Below are 21,885 nucleotides of genomic sequence, written 5' to 3'. Positions count from 1 at the left end.
TATTCATAAGCAAATACCCTCACTAGAGATCCAACAAAGGTAGGATTAGCCCTCAGCCATAATAGGAATTGCTCAAGGCCCCTTCATTATATTACTCAGCACAGTTCAACCAAGCTTGACTCAGAAAACCTACAAGGTTAACTATGACCCCTACCTACAACAGCCAAAGCCACAGGAACAGGAAGCTAAAATTCAAAGCCCAAGAGAAGATATCAATCTCTCTCTCTCTCTCTCTCTCTCTCTCTCTCTCTCTCTCTCTCTCTCTCTCTCTCGTGCTCTTTTTGCCCAGGACCTCAAACCATGTAGTCCTGTCCACCATTAAACTATCTTTACAAGGAGTCTCCATGTGTCCAGTGTCTTTCTTCCCACTTGGAACTGAACCCAGATGGACATTTCTTCCAATACATTTAAAATAAAAAGGGAGATACTTATATTTCCATAGTGGACAATCCTTGTGCTGAAACTACATCTGTTCATGAAGTGGTATTCCCCTTTTATATTTCCTGAGCAATCTTGCACAGCAATCATAATAATCATAATCACTTGTCGGTGGAGGGCTGGCTTTTTGCCTAGGTTTGTCCAGCTGTTGGGGGGGAAACAGCTTCCTCCCCAGGCCCCCATCTGTTTCCCCCCTGACAACTGGACAAAACTAGGCAAAAAGCCAGCCCTCACCGGCGCCCAGCTTCACCAACAGCGGGCTTGGAAAGGGCAATTGTGAGCTTTCACCTGCATCAAGATAGACTGGGGAGGGAGAGCGCAAGCAGTGGGAGGAGGGAAGCCAGGCAAAGGGATGAGTGAGGGGTGTCCGCAGCATGCTATAGCACATGCACTTTCCCTCAGCCTGGCAGACTTTCTAAGGGAGGGAGAGAGGGGGAGAGAGAGAGAGAGATCCGATCCAATCTTGGAGAATTATATCAGGGCTGGCGGTGGTGTTTTCTCTCTCTCTCTCTCTCTCTCTCTCTCACACACACACACACACAGAGAGAGAGAGAGAGAGAGAGAGAGAGAGAGAGAGAGAGAGGTTGGATCTTTCTTTCTTTCCTCCTATCCCACCCACCGTAGACTCCTGGATTCCCTCCCAAACCCCATCTGGCCCATACAGGCACCACCCAAGTGAGTGATGTAAAGTTGGCCACACCCACTCAATCACATGACACCCACAGCCACGCCCACCCACCCAGTCATTAGGAAGAACCGGTTGCTAAATTATTTCAATCCCACCATTGGCCACGCCTGCCCAATCACATGACTACCCAGCCACACCCACCAAGCCATGCCCACAGAACCGGTTGTTAAAAATTTGAAACCCACCACTGGGTAAATGGGTTTTTATTATTTACAAATATAAAGTCATTGGGATGGAAGGTACCTTGGAGGTCTTCTAGTCCAACCTCCTGCTCAAGGCAGGACATTCTCTACCATCCCAGTATAGAATTGTATAATATGTTTTTTTTTTAAATTCTCTATTAGTTGTGCCCTACTTCAAGTAATGTGTTTAGGATTCAGTTTAAAAAAGAATTCAGAGACACTGAAAAAGGTGTAGGGAATGGCAATGAGGAAGATCAAAGAAGTACACAGTTAAGGCGAGACTGAAAGAACGGATGTTGTACCTTTTTAAAGGAAGAACAAGGACAAAGCATAATGTTATTCTTCAAATATCTGAAAGGATGCCCCATAAATATCTGTTCTTTGTTACTCAGAGAACAAAAAACTAAATGAAGGGTTAAAGTTACAGGAAGGCAATTTTCAAGTGAATATTAGAGACAATTTCTTAACAATGGGACTAGACTGATAATAGAACCAGTATGGGACTGGGCTCCTCCCTGTTGCCAGATGTGTTCAAGTGAAGTTAGACAATTAACCAGCAGGGAAGCTGTAATTTAGTTTTCTGCTCTAAGTCTTTTTCAAGTCTATCAAATACTTAGCAAACAAACCAAGGCGATCATTCATTATTATATTTTTATTTATTTTTTATTTTGTCACAACAGTATACACAAGCACCTCCCACCGACCCGTGCGCTCTCACAGAGAGGGACTTCTCAGGGTGCCATCGGCGCGACAGTGTCGTCTGGTGATGCCCAGGGGAAGGGCCTTCTCTGTGGGGGCTCCCGCCCTCTGGAACGAACTCCCCCCGGGACTCCGTCAACTTCCGGACCTCCGAACCTTTCGTCGCGAGCTTAAAACGTATTTTTTCATCTGCGCAGGACTGGGTTAGTTTTTTAAATTGATGGGTTTTAATTGGGGGTTTTAAATGGGGTTTTAAATTGTATCTAAATTTTTAGGCCGTTATTGAATCAGTTTTTTATATAGTTTTTAATTTGTATTCTATGTATTGTGTTTTTATTGGCTGTGAACCGCCCTGAGTCCTTCGGGAGAAGGGCGGTATACAAATATAATAAATAAATAAAAAATAAATAAATAAATAAACATAAAACAACAACACATCACATAAGCATATATATGAGCAAAAGTATGCAATAACTATATTAATTTGATATAATGAAAGGAAACAATAGTACAGGAACGGTAGGCACTTTTGTGATCTTATGCACGCCCCTTATAGTCCTCTTAGGAATGGGGTGAGGTCAATAGTAGACAGTTTTTGGTTAAAGCTTTTGGAATTTTGAGAAGAAACCACAGTCAGGTAGTATGTTCCAAGCGTAAACAACTCTGTTACCAAAAGTCATATTTTCTGCAATCAAGATTGAAGCGGTTAACATTAAGTTTAAATCTATTATTGGCTCTTGTATTATTGCGATTGAAGCTGAAGTAGTCTTTAACAGGAAGGACATTGCAATAGATGATTCTATGTGTTAAACACAGGTCTTGTCGGAGTCAGTGGAGTTCTAAGTTTTCTAATCCCAGGATTTCAAGTCTGGTGGTATAAGGTATTTTGTTGTTTTCAGAGGAGTGGAGAACTCTTCTTGTAAAATATTTCTGGATGCGTTCAATTGTATTAATGTCAGAGATGTGGTATGGGTTTCAAACAGGTGATCTGTATTCAAGAATAGGTCTAGTAAATGTTTTGTATGCTCAGGTTAGTAGTGTAAAGTTTTTGGAAAAGAAGCTATGCAAAATTAGGTTTACAACTCTTAGAGCCTTTTTTGTGATGTAGTTGCCGTGGGCTTTGGCACTTAGATCATTTGATATGAAAACTCCAAGGTCTTTAACAGGGTGGGGGTCATCTGTAAGATAATGTCCATCAAGCTTGTACTTAGTGTTTAGGTTCTTTTTTCCAATATGTAAGACTGAGCATTTACTGGTTGAGATTTGGAGTTGCCAAGTTTTAGACCATTCAGATACAAAGTCAAGGTCTTTTTGAAGGGTAGTTGTATTGTTGGTGGTGTTAAATAGTTTGATATCGTCAGCAAAGAGAACACAATTACTTGTGATATGGTCACAGAGATCATTAATGTATAATATGAAGAGTGTTGGTCCAAGAATGCTGCCTTGAGGAACGCCACTTTTGACAGGAACAGGATTTGATAAAGCATTGCCAATTTTGACCACTTGTTGTCTCTTTGACAGGAAAGCAGTTATCCAATTGTGAAGAGGTCCTGAAATGCTGTAGGATTTTAGTTTTAGGAGAAGTTTATCATGTACTACTGAGTCAAAAGCTTTGCAGAATATGTAGATTGCATCTATTGCTTTGCCTTGATCAAGATTTGTAGTCCATATGTTTTTGCAGTGGAGAAGTTGTAAGTTACATGATAATTTTTTTCTGAAACCAAATTGTTTATTAGAGAGTAGGTTGTTTGTTTCAAGGTGGAGGGTAATGGATTGGTTGATGATAGATTCCATTACTTTGCAGGTGACGCATCATAAAGAGATTGGTCTGTAATTTTCAACTAGGCTGGGATCTCCTTTTTTGAGGATAGGGATGACTGTGGCTAGAGACCAAAGTTTGGGAAGGGAACCAGTCGTGAAAGCTTTATCAAAGATTATGCTTAGAGGTTCTGCTATATTAGTGGAAAGTTTTTTAAGAAGTATGCACATAGTCCATCAGGCCAATAGATAAAGATGGTTTCAGTTTGCGAAGAGCTTTTTCAACATTATCTTCTGTGAAGTGGCCCCGATGGAGAGGGTGCGCAACTTGGGCGTACTCCTGAATGGGCGGTTGTCTTTTGAAGATCACTTGACGACTGTCTCCAGGAGAGCTTTTTATCAGGTCCGCCTGATTCACCAGTTGCGCCCCTTCCTTGACCGGGATGCCCTATGCACGGTCACTCATGCTCTTGTTACCTCTCTGGATTACTGCAGTGCTCTACATGGGGCTCCCCTTGAAGAGCACCCGGAGGCTCCAGTTGGTTCAGAATGCAGCTGCGCGGGTGATAGAGGGAGCTGTTCGCGGCTCCCATGTAACACCACTCCTGCACAGGCTGCACTGGCTACCTGTGGTCTTTCAGGTGCACTTCAAGGTGTTGGTTACTACCTTTAAAGCGCTCCATGGCTCAGGGCCAGGTTACTTACGGGACCGCCTACTTCTACCGATTGCCTCCCACCGACCCATGCGCTCTCACAGAGAGGGACTCCTCAGGGTGCCGTCCGCCAAGCAATGGAGCCATGATAGCTCAGGTTGTAAGAAGCCTGTTATTAGAACACAGCAGCCTGCAATTACTGCAGGTTCAAGCCCGGCCCAAGGTTGACTCAGCCTTCCATCCTTTATAAGGTAGGTAAAATGAGGACCCAGATTGTTGGGGGGGCAATAAGTTGACTTTGTAAAAATATACAAATAGAATGAGACTATTCCTTACACTGTAAGCCGCCTGAGTCTTCGGAGAAGGGCGGGATATAAATGTAAACAAAAAAAAAATGTCGGCTGGCGGCCCCCAGGGGAAGGGCCTTCTCTGTGGGGGCTCCCTCTGGAATGAACTCCCCCCAGGACTCCGTCAACTGCCTGACCTTCGGACCTTTCGCCGCAAGTTGAAGACTTACCTATTTATTCGCGCAGGATTGGCATAGAAATTTTTAGTAGCTTTTAATATTTTGATGTAAATTTTATGGGGTTTTTATGGTTTTAAATGGTTTTAATTTTGGCCTGATATTCAATAAGTTTTTTAATTATTGTTTTATTGTGTACATAATTATTGTTTTATTCTGGCTGTGAACCGCCCTGAGTCCTTCGGGAGAAGGGTGGTATAAAAATCTAATAAATCTAATCTAAATCTAAGTCTATGTTTTAAGTCGTTGTACTCATTGTTGGTACGATTGGGGAATGTCGGATATGAGCCATCACTGTTAACAAAGACTGAGCCACAGAATGTGTTAAAGAGGTTTGCTTTAACTGTTTCATTATATTCTTTGCCGTTAGATTCTTTTAGTGGTGGGATGGATCTTGATTCTTTAACTTTATTGTTCACAAAATTATAAAAAGCACGATTTGAATTTGTGCACAGAAAGTCTTCTTCTTGTTTGGTGTGGTAAATGGTGCATTCAGTTTTTATTTGGTTGCAAATATTTCTGTAGCAGTTTTGAAGAGCTTTTTCAACATTATCTTCTGTGAAGTGGCCCCGATGGAGAGGGTGCGCAACTTGGGCGTACTCCTGAATGGGCGGTTGTCTTTTGAAGATCACTTGACGACTGTCTCCAGGAGAGCTTTTTATCAGGTCCGCCTGATTCACCAGTTGCGCCCCTTCCTTGACCGGGATGCCCTATGCACGGTCACTCATGCTCTTGTTACCTCTCGCTTGGATTACTGCAGTGCTCTCTACATGGGGCTCCCCTTGAAGAGCACCCGGAGGCTCCAGTTGGTTCAGAATGCAGCTGCGCGGGTGATAGAGGGAGCCGTTCGTGGCTCCCATGTAACACCACTCCTGCACAGACTGCACTGGCTACCCGTGGTTTTTCGGGTGCACTTCAAGGTTTTGGTTACTACCTTTAAAGCGCTCCATGGCTTAGGGCCAGGTTACTTACGGGACCGCCTACTGCTACCGATTACCTCCCACCGATCCGTGCGCTCTCACAGAGAGGGACTCCTCAGGGTGCTGTCCGCCAAGCAATGGGGCCATGATAGCTCAGGTTGTAAGAAGCCTGTTATTAGAACACAGCAGCCTGCAATTACTGCAGGTTCAAGCCCGGCCCAAGGTTGACTCAGCCTTCCATCCTTTATAAGGTAGGTAAAATGAGGACCCAGATTGTTGGGGGGGCAATAAGTTGACTTTGTAAAAATATACAAATAGAATGAGACTATTCCCTTACACACTGTAAGCCGCCCTGAGTCTTCGGAGAAGGGCGGGATATAAATGTAAACAAAAAAAAAATGTCGGCTGGCGGCCCCCAGGGGAAGGGCCTTCTCTGTGGGGGCTCCCTCTGGAATGAACTCCCCCCAGGACTCCGTCAACTGCCTGACCTTCGGACCTTTCGCCGCAAGTTGAAGACTTACCTATTTATTCGCGCAGGATTGGCATAGAAATTTTTAGTAGCTTTTAATATTTTGATGTAAATTTTATGGGGTTTTTATGGTTTTAAATGGTTTTAATTTTGGCCTGATATTCAATAAGTTTTTTAATTATTGTTTTATTGTGTACATAATTATTGTTTTATTCTGGCTGTGAACCGCCCTGAGTCCTTCGGGAGAAGGGTGGTATAAAAATCTAATAAATCTAATCTAAATCTAAGTCTATGTTTTAAGTCGTTGTACTCATTGTTGGTACGATTGGGGAATGTCGGATATGAGCCATCACTGTTAACAAAGACTGAGCCACAGAATGTGTTAAAGAGGTTTGCTTTAACTGTTTCGTCATTATATTCTTTGCCGTTAGATTCTTTTAGTGGTGGGATGGATCTTGATTCTTTAACTTTATTGTTCACAAAATTATAAAAAGCACGATTTGAATTTGTGCACAGAAAGTCTTCTTCTTGTTTGGTGTGGTAAATGGTGCATTCAGTTTTTATTTGGTTGCAAATATTTCTGTAGCAGTTTTTGAAGTTTGCTAAATAGCCCTTTTTGTTTCTTCTCCAGAGGGATTTTTTTTTTGGATTGAAGCTTTTTTATTGATATGGGTAATTTGTTTTTTTTGATTTTGGTGGTGATTTGTGGTACGTATAGTTTGATGATTCTATTGATTTCAAGTAGGAAAACTCTATAGTGGTCTTCGGCAGTGATAAAGGTTGAGAACAGATTTTGCCAGTCAAGAGATGAGAGGTCGTTGTTTATAAGGTCATAGTTGGCTTTTTTGAAATATATGAAATATATGAAATATATATATATATATTTATATATATATAAATATAAATATAAATATATATGAAATAGAACATTCCATGTAATGTTAACGATAGCAAGATTATATTTTCATTTTATTTCTTTAATATGGATATTTCTACTCTGTCTAGCTCAAGCTGACTCATGGCATAAATAGTCATGTAAACTCATTTTTTGTTTCTAGAAAATTGTGGTTTATTATGTTCACGTGCTACAGCTAAGGGAAGTAAACTCATACTCCTAGAAAGTTTTGCAATTTTCATCTACAAAAAAATATCATTAGACTTAAATTTCCATGGAAGTTTGAGCTGAATAACAGACAGATCAGATTGAAATAATTTTTCATTCTGCAATATTCTAATTCTGATTTGGACTTAATATGGATATCAAATTCATTGTCTAACTTTACTAAACCTTTGAAAAATTTTGAAAAATTTAAATCAGAATTAATCCATGCTAAAGGCAAAAAGCTATCATGGAAGGAGGAGAATTAAATTTATATCATAAATATTTCTTATTCAATACCAATCAAGATACTCAAATTATATAGCTACTATAGATTGTTTATTCAAAGCATGGAAGGACCTGGAAATTTCTTTTTGGAACCAGAACAGATTAATGTTCATCTAATCCAAATACATCATGCAGGTTTCCTTCCTCTTCCTACATATTCCTCTCCCCTCGTGTCAGGCACAAAAGATTAAGTTCACACATGAAAGTTGAAATAAATTGATTCATTGCTAAAGCCAGTACCATGTGTGAACTTTTCCAATAGCTGTGGACACCTGATTAGACTTAGATAAGGGCCAATCAAGTCCAACTCAAACGGAATTGGATTTAGTTTGCTTGTGGCTACTTAATGATTCTCCTTTTCACTCCACTCCCCAGGTTCTGCCATTCCTTCTCCTACATCTGGGTAAGGGAGGATGGAAAAGGATTCTGCTTTTCTATTGTAATACAGATTGCTAGGCAGTAGACCCCATGTGTCTGGTGAAGCATCAAAAATGGTTCACCAGAGAAAAATGTGGTTGGCCAATATAGTTGATTTTATTCTCTTTTGTTAACATTTATATTTTCAACTTTCAGTTCTTTTGATAACTCTTAAAATTTTCCAAACATGTTAGTTTTTCTCCATGAAAACTACATCAATAAGCAATCATTTAATTGGATTCACAGATTCATGTTGAATTTATAATATCGATAGTCCTATTGACAGTCCTCAATTTATGATCATAACTGGGACCAGATATTCTGGTCTAAGACTGTAATAGGAGACTAAATAAATAAATAAATAAATAATAAATTGATTGATTGATTGATAGTAACTGGGATCAGAATATTCCCTTGTTAAGCAAGGTGGTGTTACGTGTGTCACATTCAGTTTTACAACATTTTTTCCATGGTTGTTAATTAAATTTTGCCATGGTTGTCAAGTGGATCTCTGGATCGATTCATTTATTAAGTGAATCATGTATTTGATAAGTGAATCTGGCTCCCCCCCATGACGTTGCTAGTCAGGAGTCATGAATGATCACACAAACCTGGGCACTGCAACTGTTGTAAATACATGCTGGTTGCCAAGCACCCAAGTTTTGATTACAACAGATGTGAGAACAGGTTTTACTTAACTTTTTAATTGTAACTTTGAATGGTCACTAAACAAATGGTCCCTTTACAATATAATCTAGGAATAATGCTTATATTTGTTCAGTAAATGACCAAAGTTTAAAGTTTGTGTTTTGAAGTAAAATCTTTTAATATGTATGAGATAATTGTAAAAAAAGGATTTTAACTTTTTAACAGATGATCAACAGAGAATTTAGTTAACCTGCTCTCTCCAAAACCACAGCATTTGAAAGATGGAAATTAACATTGTACAAATCATGTCTTTATGAAGAGAGCATTGTTTAATCCAATAAGATACTATCTCCTCACTTTCATTTCCTTGATTTTTTAAAATCCAAGTCCCAGTTGATAAAGTTTCATTATCAACAAATGAAACAGATAAAAATCTGTCTGGCAAGTTTCTGTATTAAAATTTATAGTGCTTTTTCAGACATACGGTCCTTCCCACATTTTTTTCAACAATAAAAATGTCCTTTAGCTAGTAATTTGTTGAATAAAAGTAGTAATCAAAAATAATAGGGGGTTGGGGAATCAGTTTACAGTAGATTGTGTTATGTAAAGAAATTCCAAATTGTATAATTTCCATGGAGAAAGCATGGAATCAAGATTTGGAAACAAATCTCTCATCAGTAGAAGACAATATACTGTATGTAGTTCAGGCTCGAATGTAGAATCCTTGGTGCTTTCTGAGCTTGGTTGTTTGTATGCAGACAATCAAGCAGGAAAGAATACCCTAGTTAAGGAACTGCTAAGGAGATAAACAATCACAGAGAAACAACCAAGCAGAAAACAATCCCCTAATCAAGGAACTGCAAAACGGAAGACACACCCCAACAACTCTGGAAGGGCAAGCTAATGTATATAAATAGCAAGTAATCACTAGCACTAATAATGTTATCTATTTGGGTAATGAAACATCTGCAAGCAAGCAATCAAGCTCAAAGAACACCAATGATGTCTCTCTCCCTCCCTCCCTCCCTCCCTCCTCACCTTAATTTGGCTTAATAAAATTCTACTAGGACAGGGATCAGCAACCCGTGGCTCTGGAGCCGCATGTGGCTCCTTCATCCCTCTGCTGCAGCTCCCTGTCACCCAAAATATGAGTTACAACTGCCAATGTGTGACACCCGCTGGCACCTAATTTATTGAGCTTTTTGACCCCCAGTAGGCCAACCATGGATAAATAAGTTTTTTTATACATAGCATAAAGGTAAAAAATGATATGCACGCTCCCACATGGAGGGTCTCCTCAGGGTGCTGTCAGCTAAACAATATCGGCTGGCGGCCCCCAGGGGAAGAGCCTTCTCTGTGGGGGGCACCTACCCTATGGAACGAACTGCCTCTGGGGCTACGCCTTCTTCCCAACCTCTGGGCCTTTAAGTGTGAGCTCAAGACTTTTTTGTTTCACCGAGCAGGGTTGGCCTAAGGGTAATTTTTAATGGGTGGTTTTATTACGTTATTTTAATATTCGGCCTATGAATTCAGATTTTTAAATTCAAATATTGTGTTTTAATTTTTGTATATGTCTTTTTAACTTGGCTGTAAACTGCCCTGAGTCTTCGGAGAAGGGCGGTATAGAAATGTAAATAATAAATAAATAAATAAATATATGCAGTGTTATCTTCATTTTAGATGGCAAAAGGGTTTTGTGGCTCCCGGTGTTTTCTTTTCTGTGGGAAATGGGTCCAAATGGTTCTTCGAGTGTTTGAGGTTGCCGATCCCTATACTAGGAATATTACCATTTCTACTAGGGGTATGGAGGTAAAAACCAGAGATGCTTTTTTAGGAAAAAAATTAAAAATGAGATAGTAACATTCCCTTTTTGAAAGCAATATAACGTTGACAAAATTACTACAAAGTCAAGTAAATGATGCTTACATTGCATAATGTTCTAATTTTGAACTTCTGAGGATAAATATTGACATTTTTGGGATTGCTATATTGTCTCTGAAAATTTTCAGACTTTTTTCAAAACAAGGCAAAGACAACTTAATTCTGACTTTTAACTTTAGAAATCTTTGCTTGGCAGAAATATTTTATAAATGTTCAGCATACAAGTGGTAGGATACCCAAAGGTATCCAAGAATGTAAATGACAGAAAGGACTTCCAATTTTAAGGAAGCATGGTGAAAAAGGTTTCTGCCTTCACATAGATTGGCAATTGTAGAGCTGGGTATTGTAACACCATGTCTGTGACTATGGATTTTATAGTATAATTGAAACGTATTTAAGACAATACTAACTAGAGCCAAATTACATAAACCTTTCCTATTTGGCTTCAAAATTGCTTGAGGCAAATAAATCGGAAAACACTGACCAGTGGGCCAGCAGACTGCACAGTTTGGGTCCCATGAGGTCTCACTTCACAGGGACTACCCCTTCTTGCCCAAGATGCTGTAGGTCCCACCAGTAGACCATGCAGAGTATCAAATGAGTCTTTGTTCAGAGTCAAAGCTTCTAAGGACCTCCTTACCTGAGATGGAACTTGAGCTGTACTGTATATAGGTTTTCTATCTAATACAATACATAGGGATTTGGTTCAATTCTACCAACTGCTGGAACAAGCTGTGTGCCTTGGAACTATCCATGGTTCTGCAAATTATATCTTGCCCGGCTGATAGTTGCTTATTTTGGCAGCCCTTCTGCACATCCCTATTGCAGTCTTCTATAACCAAGACTCCTCCAGAGATTTTATCAGAATAGTCCCAGCTGGCTGGAAATTCTGGGACCTGTTATCCTAATGTATTTAGAAGTACCAGGCTGGAGATAAGTGTTTATAGTTCCCCAGATGCTTTTTTTTCTATTGCTTTCTATCTTCTACCCATATGTCTGCTCCCAGAAGGTTTTAATCTGCCTCTGCAAGATTTAAGCCACCAAGAGAATCTAGGAACATGCAACTGGAGATAACTCTCTACTATGATGGGAGCATGTGAATAGTGTGATCAAAAACTGGTAGACCTATCTTTTCAGCCAATTTTTTTTTTCTTTGTCAAGGAGTATCAAGTTCAATTCGCTACCTTAATTTCCACCAGGCATTTGTTAAAGTAATATCGCAGAAGATATGCAGGTGTCTAAGACTGATAAGGGTGATCTTGAGTTAATAGAAATGCAGTTATTACAATAACTGTATGCATAATCACTTAAAACTTTGAATCTAAAGGGCTACTAAAGCAGCATTAATAAAATTTGAAAACAGCTGAACATTATAAAAAATACCTTATAAAATCTAATAATACCATAAAAATAAAAAAAATCAGAAACTAACACCATAAAATGTAAGGTCGGGGTTAAGAGAGTGGGAAAAAGAGATATGTCTTGACAATAGATCACAGATGCCATATAAATAAACGGCCAATTTGCCCGGGGGAGAGAATTCTATAATCTGGAATTGGACAAGTGAAAAGGCTCCATTTTGCATCCATCTCTAGCAATGGATGGGAAAATCCTACTGTTTAAAGGAACTAAATATAGTGTTCTGAACTTCTTGTGCTTGGAAATGCACTTAAAACTATTGACAATAAATGAAAAACGGTCTAAAAATCGTATAAACTCCACTTAAAATGCCATTCCCATTATTTCACACTACATAACATTTTTAAATACTTTACAGAGCATGTTTCATCACTGTTGTGCCCGTGCCAAATGCATGGCCTATGTGACATCATAATAGCTCACTAGATATGTAAAGCTGAAGAATATTTAATACATATTATATCAACTTGCTCAAATCTATGTCTTCCAAGCTTGCTTCAGTCTTGTAATCCCCAATTTGCAAAGGAAAACAAGAGATCTACATTGATACTAAAATTTACTTTCCTCCATCTCTATCATTTTAAATGGTACTATATTTATTTTTACTTAATTATTATTTTGTCATTTTCTGATTGTTAAGAAGTTTTGCTCCTCAATTCAAAATCCATTCCAGACACTTTCTTTAGAATAAAGCTTCTCTGAACTACTACTTTTCTGTGGGAAGATATATAATTGTATTTTGTAATAAAATCACATATAGAAAGTCTTTTGTTATACAATCTGAAGCACTGTTCTTTAGAAAAATGTTATTTTCAATTTAGTGGGATTTTCAATTTAATGGGATATCCCAGAATAGTAGGCAGAAGCCTGAAGCCTTAAATCCGATACAATTATGAATAATAATAATAATAATAATAATAATAATAATAATAATAATAATAATAATAATAATAATAGAAACAGAGAAACATTTTATTAGATTAGTTTTATGTGTTTAATAACATATTCAGGATAAGAAATGGACAGACAGCTTCCTGTATTTTTTTTCTCTTTCCCTTCTCTCTCTTTCCATTCTCTATAGGACTAAAACACATTTAGAACACACATATTTGGGGAAGCTGATGTAATAACGAATTAATAACCCATGCCAGGTTGAATTAGCACATACAGCACCTCAGTCATGAAACTAATTAGATTTTTAAAGTCCCGTCTCCACTCCTGGTATTTATCATGAGAACAGATTAGGCAAAGAAGTCAGATATGTACAAAAAGTGTATTTTTGCCACACTTTCTCAATTACAGATCTGCTCCCTCTTTAATTAATATCTTCATGTAACTCGTAAATCGTAGTATGAATTGCAATATAAGTTTATTGCACTTCAATATGTGTACGTGTACATACACAAATGCACAATTACATAATTTACTAAATATCTTAAAAGAATAATTGCAAAAAGTAGACACTGTAAGGAAATAATTCAATATAATTTTGATGTACCCACAAATACCCTATTTAAACGTTTCTATTTTTCTACTTTGTAACTACTACAATAGGTACCACTTCTATTTAAACTGACATCCATTCACACAAAACCTTTGCATTTATATCCACAGAATGGCATACATACTATATTTGTGCAGAAGAGACAAGTATCCATTCATGCTCTCCATATCCTGAAGATTTTGTTCCTAAAGTCTTATTTCAAGATTGCTTTAAAGAGGCAGCAGTGCTTATAGCTGAATAGAGCTCAGGATACAGAAGCTTTAAAAAAAAAAGTGAGATCATGAATCCACTTAGATGCAAAGGTAAATTGATAAAGGCAGTAGCTGCAAACAAGAAAGGAATGAACAAATACCTTTTGAATTCTTCCATTAATATCCAGATAAATATACTTGGGTTGGTATGCTGATGAGCTGCATCCCATCTTCCTAAGATCTGCTAAAGTGAGACTTTGGCTGTTATTCCTTGGATTAACTTTACAGCAGAAATAAGGTCCAGCCAACTGAAACTGAACCACTATTACTAGATGCATACGTCTCTTCACTCTTTCCCATTCTGCAGCCTCAAACTACAATCCTCCTTCTCAGATATGCATGAATTTCCCATCACTTTTTTACTCCTCCTTTCATTCCGCCCCCCCCCCCCATTCTTGTGAAAGAACGGGAGGGAGACAAGCTCCAGACCCTGTCGCCAAGTGCCCTCTTGATTCCCATAGCAACTCTCGATGGCTTCAGAGCAAGGAGTCTTTCTGCAATCAATGTGCAATGCCTGTACAGAAAAGTAGGGTTTGATTAGCTGCTTTGACACAAAGTAGCACTTAACACTCAGCAAATGATCGGCATTTATTTCACAGTTGGTGTTAAGGATTTTTATTGTAAGGTTTCAGAATTCATTCTTTTAGCAGATTGTCTAGACATAAGAGAAAAAGAATATGACATTCAGTCAGTGAGTTGATTTTAAGGGCACAGTATAGCAGTACTTGGAATTATTAAAGTTAAAATAGAATCTTTTACGCACACTTCTGCTTTAATGGCTCAGAAAGAAGGAAGGAGTAAAGATTATACAGGGTTCATAGAAATGCTGCATGATTTTTTGGGGGCCTATTTTTATAACCCCTAGGTTCTCAACAGTTTATGTTTCGTAGAAATAAATGACATGTTGAGGTGATATATAGATTGGCTTGATAAATCACATTCTATAAATTTAGAATGGGGAATTATATTAAGCATATTTTCAGTGAATAGATTTTAAATACCATCTACTGAATTATAGTGGAATATAAACTGTTCAACTCTAGGGCAATCTATGGGATAACGTTTCTAATTTTTGATGGAGCAGAATATTCCCACAAGGCTGACATTAAAGAATTAAACATATCATGATCAAATGATTCATTGAGACTACAAATCTCAGCCAGCATGTTATAATTCTAACCCATCTGGAATGCTCCAATTTTGAGAAGGCTGAAATAAAGAATGCTCACCTAGTTTTCACTGAAAGTGGCCTGCTATCATTGAGTGATTTATTGCAACATAATTTGTTTGCGCAGTAATTTTTTAGGGATGAATAAGTTGATTATAAGTGAATAATTGATACTCCTGGACTGGAAACAATTCCAGTGTTACTAGTCTTCTCATTTTTCATACTGCCTTAAATCACTCTATGTACCCTAACAAAAATGGTGGAATCCATCATTCACAATAATGGCACAATGTCCCTAGTAAAAAAAAATTGCTTTACGTTTTTCTGAACCCATCACCCATGACATCCAGATAGTCACATTTAAGCAAAATATAATGATCACCACAACAATAGTTGTCACAAAGAAGCTCAGACATGTCTATTAATCTAAGCAGATCCTTAATATGTAAACAAAAGTAGATAATTGTAATTCACATCACAGAAATTTATCAACATCTGGAGTGCCCACCCTGGCTTATCATGTAAAGCTTTAGTCTGCAAATCTGAAATTATGGTACCTACTGACAAGATTAGAATTGCACAATAAATCAGGATTTACTTACTCCTTTTCAATTCAAAGCAGAAGAACCCATTTTTCTATCAAACAAGACTAAAAATATTATTCCATTGGGTCACTAAATCTTTTTCCAGTAGCAAACTGACTGCTATTAAAATTTCTAAGCTTTATTTCATGTGGAAGAAATAGAGATGTTTCTTCCGCATGAAATGATGTTGATAACGATGATGATGATGATGTGGGCTGGATGTGTCATGTGCAGGCCATGCCCACCCCAACTCCACAAAGGGAAAAAATGTAATGAAATGTCACGTGATGGCAATTGACTGCAAGTTTGACACCCGTGTTCTATGCTAACTTTGTAAGCTATTTTCATCTCACTTACCCCAACAGATTTGCAGCTGGGCCTTACTTTTTAGCACATAGCTCAACTGATTTGAGTTAATCCTATTCTGATTGGAAACTTACTCTTTTAATAAATAAAAGCTCACAAAGAAGCTTGACATCGTATTATTTTCCCCACCTAATACACAACTTTCTTTTCACTGCAGACTGATCCCTATCTTTTTATTTTCTCCTTGACCTTCTGGTTTTCTTTGCAATCTTCAATTTATTTTCTTTCATTGAACAGTCATATGTCAACTAGAAAATTCATTAAGTATTGCATACATCTGGAGGATGATTTATTGCATTCTTGCTGTTTAAAGTGCTATGCCTTTGAAGTGTTTGAAGGCAACTAGACCCTTTGGCAGAGCATATTAAGTGCTTAAGCTCACTGTGTTATTCAAGTTTGTACAAAGGCCACAAGCTTCAGAAACAAGTAAATGGTAAACAGCAAAATAAACAGCAAAAGGAATGGAAATGCAAACATACTTTCCACTTTAGAGAGAAGAAAGAAGGAACATGGATTATTTGAACAATGATTCCAGGAAACTCAAATGTGTCAAAGCATAGAATCACCTGCTGGCTCAAGTACACAACAATCTCTTTCACATAAATGGTGTGTTTGTCTCTAACTTAGATTTCTCTTAAAGTCGTTCTTTTCCCAATTTCCTTTTCTCTTTATGCTTCTTTCTTCAGTATTTCTTTAGCTAGTCTACTTTGCTTCAATGTTCAGCTGTTCTTCAATTTTGTCTGATTCACAACTTTGGTTCTTTTTCCTGGGTCCTGCTGTTTCTATTCAACTGAAACACAATAGCCAGTTTTGAGAGAGAGAGAGAAAGAGAGGGAGGGAGGAAGGGAGGGAGGGGGAGAGAGAGAGATGGGGAAGTTTTACACACTTAATCTTTCCATTAAATAAAAGCAGTTTAATCCTCTTGATTTAAGAACATATAAGGAGATGAAGAGCAGAGTCTTTTCGGTAAACATATTCCAACTTGGAATGAATTTATTAAATTCTTTCCTTAAGAAATTTTTTAAATGTAATCTCTGTCTGATCAGTACTACCATCTGGTGGCAACCATGACCGCTGCAGGAGCAATTGTCTTCCATGTTTTTAGTACAGGTAGTCCTCAACTTACAACAGTTCATTTAGTGACCGTTTGGAGTTAAAACTGAAAAAGTGACTTATGACTGTTTTTCAGTTACAATCTTTGCAGAATCCCCACAATCGTATGATCAAAATTCAGATTCTTGCCAACTGCTTTATACTTATGCAGCATCCCAGGGTCACGTGATCCTCTTTTGCAACTTTCTGACAAGCAAAGTCAATGGGGAAACCAGATTCACTTAACAACTTGGGCAAGAAATATCTTAAAATGGGGGAAAACTCACTTAACAAATGTCTCACTTGTGGTCTCACTTGGGCTCAATTGTGGTGGTAAGTTGAGTACTATCCGTAGTGTTCCCATTTTTGCAGGGAAAACAAATTCTTTTAATCATTTTGCCTCTCAGCTTTATCAAGGAACTTCCTATGAGTATTCTTCCTTTTCTTCATCCTTGTCTTCCTGTTCATTGTTCATATTTTCATGCAGAAATCCAAACAAATGTTTTATATTATATAAAGAAGTTGGGAGTAGAGCAGTACTCTTAGGAACCCTTCCTACCAGTAATGGGATTCAAGTAATTTAACAACCGGTTCTCTGCCCTAATGATTTCTTCCAACAATCAGTTTACCAAATTGCTCAGAAAGTGGTGTGAACTGGCTGAATCCCACCACTGCTTCCTACTCATAGGAACCCTTCTTGGGAGTGAAGAGGACAGATCATAGATGCGTTAGTGATGGAGTCTTAAATTAAGAGGAACTCTTGAGAGCAGACCTCTGAAAAGAAACTTGGCACAACTTGATGGAGATATGAAATAGCGGTTAAGATGCGCTTAGATTGCTCTGTCTTTTGACTTGTGGTTTTAGTCAAGAAGACTATAGGTTGGCAAACCTGAGTTAGATTGGACACTGTTTGAAGGGTTGTTAGTTGGAGAGTTGCTCAAAGTTCATAAAGCCCTAGAGGGCAAGTCTGGAGGAGAGAGGTTGCTGAAGACAAAGAGATGGAGGTGCTATGAAATTCATCTACCCAATACAAATGCCTCTAGTGGAGTAAAGATGACAGAAGATCAAAGGTTACTAGCCTGAGGAATGCCAGCTGTCAGCCTGGCTCAGAGGAAAATTACAACCAGCATCTATAGACATGTTCTTAACTTCAAATGAGGAAATATGTAGGGCATAGAAATAAAGAATGCCGACATACAAATTCCATATGGTAGTAGTGTATACATATCCAGCTAAAAAAACATTTACGCTCCATGATATTCAGGAGTAAAAGAAAAATCCTTTGTATAGTCTCATAACTTTAAGCTAGGAAAAAGACAGAGTGTGAAAATCACCTTAGCTGATATGGCTGTAAATTATGCTTGCAAAGCTTGTCTGTGAAATCAAAATAGATGAATGGATGCCAGCTGCTTAATAAAATTGAAAAGAAAAATCTGAAATTATTTTATACTGAGTTTTGATCAAATCCTGACAATCCACAGGAACCTCCTGTGACAAGTCAGATGGGAAATATCCTTTTCAGTATAAATGAATAAATGAAGAAAAAAATCCTGATTTCTTGACCCCACTTCTATCCCCCATTGTAATAAAATGATTAGTAAGACACATGTACATACATTTGTATTTTCTTCCCGGGGAATCAGCTGTGCCGTCTACTTCAGATTTTGGTTTGGTAGCGGCAGCCACATTTACTCCTAAGGAAGGGCCACAGTAATTAGAAGTGGGAACATTTTATCATCTCAGGTCCATTTTTCCTAGTACTTTAACCATTCTAGCCTTTAGCTTTTCTATCAATTTGATCTTTTCATTGTATGATATTAAGTAGGTATTGTCTCTTAGCAACCACATAGTTTAACTTCCTGTAAGATGATCTGTTCCCAATCTGGCCTTACATGTTCTCCAGTGATGTACTCATCCCAGCTGTAATTAAGTTCATCCACCTTCTTGCTGTTTGTTCTCTTCTCCTGTATTGTAAAGAGCTCCATTGTGAAAAAACCCAATGGATTAAATATGTTGGACTGTGAGCATTAAACAATTAAAGGACACAAGTAAGTAAATAAGTAATTTAATAGAGGTAAAATACCGTTATGTCCTTTCCAAAATGCACTTAGAAACAAGAATCAAATTATTCAAATGCATTCAGGGCAATTCTAAAGTTTCAGAGACAAATACATAAGAAGGATTCTTGCGAATGTACTGTCATGATAGTATGAGTTTTACACCATTCAGTTGGATGCTGAGGCCACCGTTCTGCATAAACACAATAAGAGGGAAAGTCCCAGCAAGCCCATCACAGATAAATCACCCAAATGTATCAAATTTGGGTGTCAACAATATCAACTAGCAAATTGGTTCAGTGTTTGTGAATTTATTTTATAATGTTTCCCCCAAATGATTTAAAAAATACCTATGGGAGAGAATAAATACATCAGCTGCAGTAATTATTGAATATTACTTTAAAATCAATTTCCATTTTGATCAGTTTCAAAAATCTAGCAGGCTAACAGATATTATCATTCTGAAATGCCTTGAAAGTTTTGTTAATACAAGTTATTTGCTTCTAATTCACTAATCAGCTATATAAATATTCAAGTTCAATATTAACTGTACAATGAGAAATACTAATAACATTGGACAATAGAAAAAGCTGAATACTCTTAACAGGAAGTATTGCATATTCAACAGTCAATTTTTTTAACAAAAAGTAAACATATAACAGGACAGACATCTGAGTCCACATTTTGCTCATTTTAGTACATTATAAAATAATATCCAGAGTTAATTTATTCCTTTTTCTCTTCAATCTATATATTCTCTTAAAACATGAAAGCAATCATGTAGTATAATATTTTGACAAAATGGGGATAAAGGCACACTTTTCTTTGGCTCAGTTCTGTGATGTAGAATAGCTAGAAGATCCTTTATTTGACACTCTCACATTCCCGATATTAATGTGCAAAGTTAAGAAGGGAGGTGCGAAGAATCAACATTCTGATGTCTAAAAATAACTGTGCAAGCTCTTCAGGAAATATTATTTTCACGGATATCAGCAATCCAAAGAAAGATGTGCAATGTGACTTTTATATAGCAGCTTTCTTCTCAGAGGATCAAGTAGGATTTCCGGATTAACCTCTTTAAAAATAATTGTTTTAAATAAATCTCTTGTCTAAAAGTTAGTGTTCCTTAAACCTACAAAAGAATGGAAATATCAGAAAGTGAAAAACAAGAAATCTTATGAATTAAATTTATATATTTATATAAAGAAAGATGTATAGGTACTTAGGTTTATCATATCAGGACTTTAAAGATCTGGGTGACCACTAGATAGGAACAGATATACAGGTAGTTCTTGATTTACAACCGTTCATTTAGTGACTGTCTGAAGTTACAAGAAGCACTGAAAAACGTGACATAATCATTTTTTTTACACTTAGGACCACTGCAGCATCCCCATGGTTGTGTGATCAAAATTCAGGTGCTTGGCAATTCGTATGTATTTATGTATGACAGTTGCACTGTCCTGGGCACATCTGATCACTATTTGTAACCTCCCAAACCTTGGAATGGGACTACTCGCTGTAGCCATTTTACCACAGCCACCCCAGCGTGGCCATCTTGCTGCAGGACAACTCACCACAGGACAGTTCCAAACAGGATAATTCAATGCGATCAATGTTATCTGCCACTGTTTCTTCAATATTATTTCCATTGACCAAAATGTAGAAGAATATAGAAGAAGCAGTGGTGGAGAACATTTATTGAGATGAGTTACCCTCCATGGCTTGGTGAGTTGTCCTAGACCCTTCCCAGTTGGCTTCCAACTAACAAAGTCAATGGAGGAAGCCAGTTTCACTTAATGACCTCATGATTTAATTAATAACTGCAGTGATTTGCTTAACAGCTGTGGCAAAAAAGGTCATAAAATGGGGCAAAAGTCACTGAATAACTGCTTTGCTTAGCAATGAAAATTTTGGGCTGAATTGTGATCGTAAATTGAGGACTAATGTTTGGAGTTTTGAACTTTGTACTATATACAGTAGAAGTACAATTGCCTTTTCTTAAACAAAAGAGCACACAAAATAGAGAGCTGTTATTCTACTTATATACAGTATTGGCCATTACTGAGTTAAAAGTAGCAGTGGAATTTAAAATACATTTAAATCACAGCTCCAGCAATATAAAACAAATATGGATACTTTAATAAAAAGTATTATATACAGAAAAGTTAAAATGATTTTTAAAAAATGAATTTATTTACAGGAAAACTGTAGCAAGTACTTTTCAAAAGGTACAGCATTTTTACACCTCTTTTTGTGAAAGAGGTGAGAAATTTGTGGCTGAAAACGATTCTCAGCAGTGCACCCAGTATGGCCTCTGGGGAAGATATATTGCAAGCTGTTCTGATTGAGAAACAGAATTCCAAATTACAAAAAGAGAAAAAGTAACAGACATACATAATAAAAAATGAATGTTAAATAGGTCAGATTTTTTTTTAAAACCATGCAGAAACTTACAAGGTCTGGTCAAGACTACACTGAAGTTCCTTTCGTATAAGGCGGAGTAAAAACTGTAAAAATGTTTAAAAATTACATGTAAAATATTAAGAGCAACAAGAAACAAAAAAAATGAATTAATGACATCAATTCTTTATCTAAACAGTGATTTGCTGAATGTTTGAGAACACCAATTCTTCATTTCAATCTTTAAAGAAAGGCATTTGATGGGGTGTGTGTATGAAACCAAAAGGAAATGACAGCACATTCAGATTCCTAGTAACTCATTGATATATGATATTTTAGGTTTATCTTCTTCTGACCTAAGTGGAGAAATTTAGACCA

At 37.4% G+C, this 21,885-nt stretch overlaps 3 protein-coding genes across 7 annotated transcripts in view; 1 reads left to right on the top strand and 2 right to left on the bottom strand.

Moving 5' to 3' along the window:
* Positions 1–18,221, bottom strand: part of PDE9A (phosphodiesterase 9A) — a 91,706-nt gene extending 73,485 nt beyond the window's left edge. Inside the window, exon 1 of the mRNA XM_058185076.1 lies at positions 13,711–18,221. Coding sequence (XP_058041059.1) covers positions 13,711–13,740 — 30 coding nt within the window. The 5' untranslated portion in view covers positions 13,741–18,221. The remainder of the gene's footprint in view (positions 1–13,710) is intronic.
* The window catches only part of LOC131199363 (uncharacterized), a 170,337-nt gene that overhangs the window by 97,891 nt on the left and 50,561 nt on the right, over positions 1–21,885 (top strand). The gene's annotated exons all lie outside the window — the stretch shown is intronic.
* Positions 19,101–21,885, bottom strand: part of SLC37A1 (solute carrier family 37 member 1) — a 32,056-nt gene continuing 29,271 nt past the window's right edge. For all 5 annotated transcript variants that reach the window (XM_058185071.1, XM_058185070.1, XM_058185069.1 and 2 more), the window contains 2 exons: positions 21,562–21,614; positions 19,101–20,236 (listed from right to left, as the gene is read on the bottom strand). In XM_058185071.1, coding sequence (XP_058041054.1) covers positions 20,221–20,236; positions 21,562–21,614 — 69 coding nt within the window. In that variant the 3' untranslated portion in view covers positions 19,101–20,220. The remainder of the gene's footprint in view (positions 20,237–21,561; positions 21,615–21,885) is intronic.

The sequence above is a fragment of the Ahaetulla prasina genome, chromosome 5 (genome assembly GCF_028640845.1).
Source record: "Ahaetulla prasina isolate Xishuangbanna chromosome 5, ASM2864084v1, whole genome shotgun sequence".
Lineage (NCBI taxonomy): Eukaryota > Metazoa > Chordata > Lepidosauria > Squamata > Colubridae > Ahaetulla > Ahaetulla prasina.
This window is presented reverse-complemented; position numbering and strand designations above follow the sequence as displayed.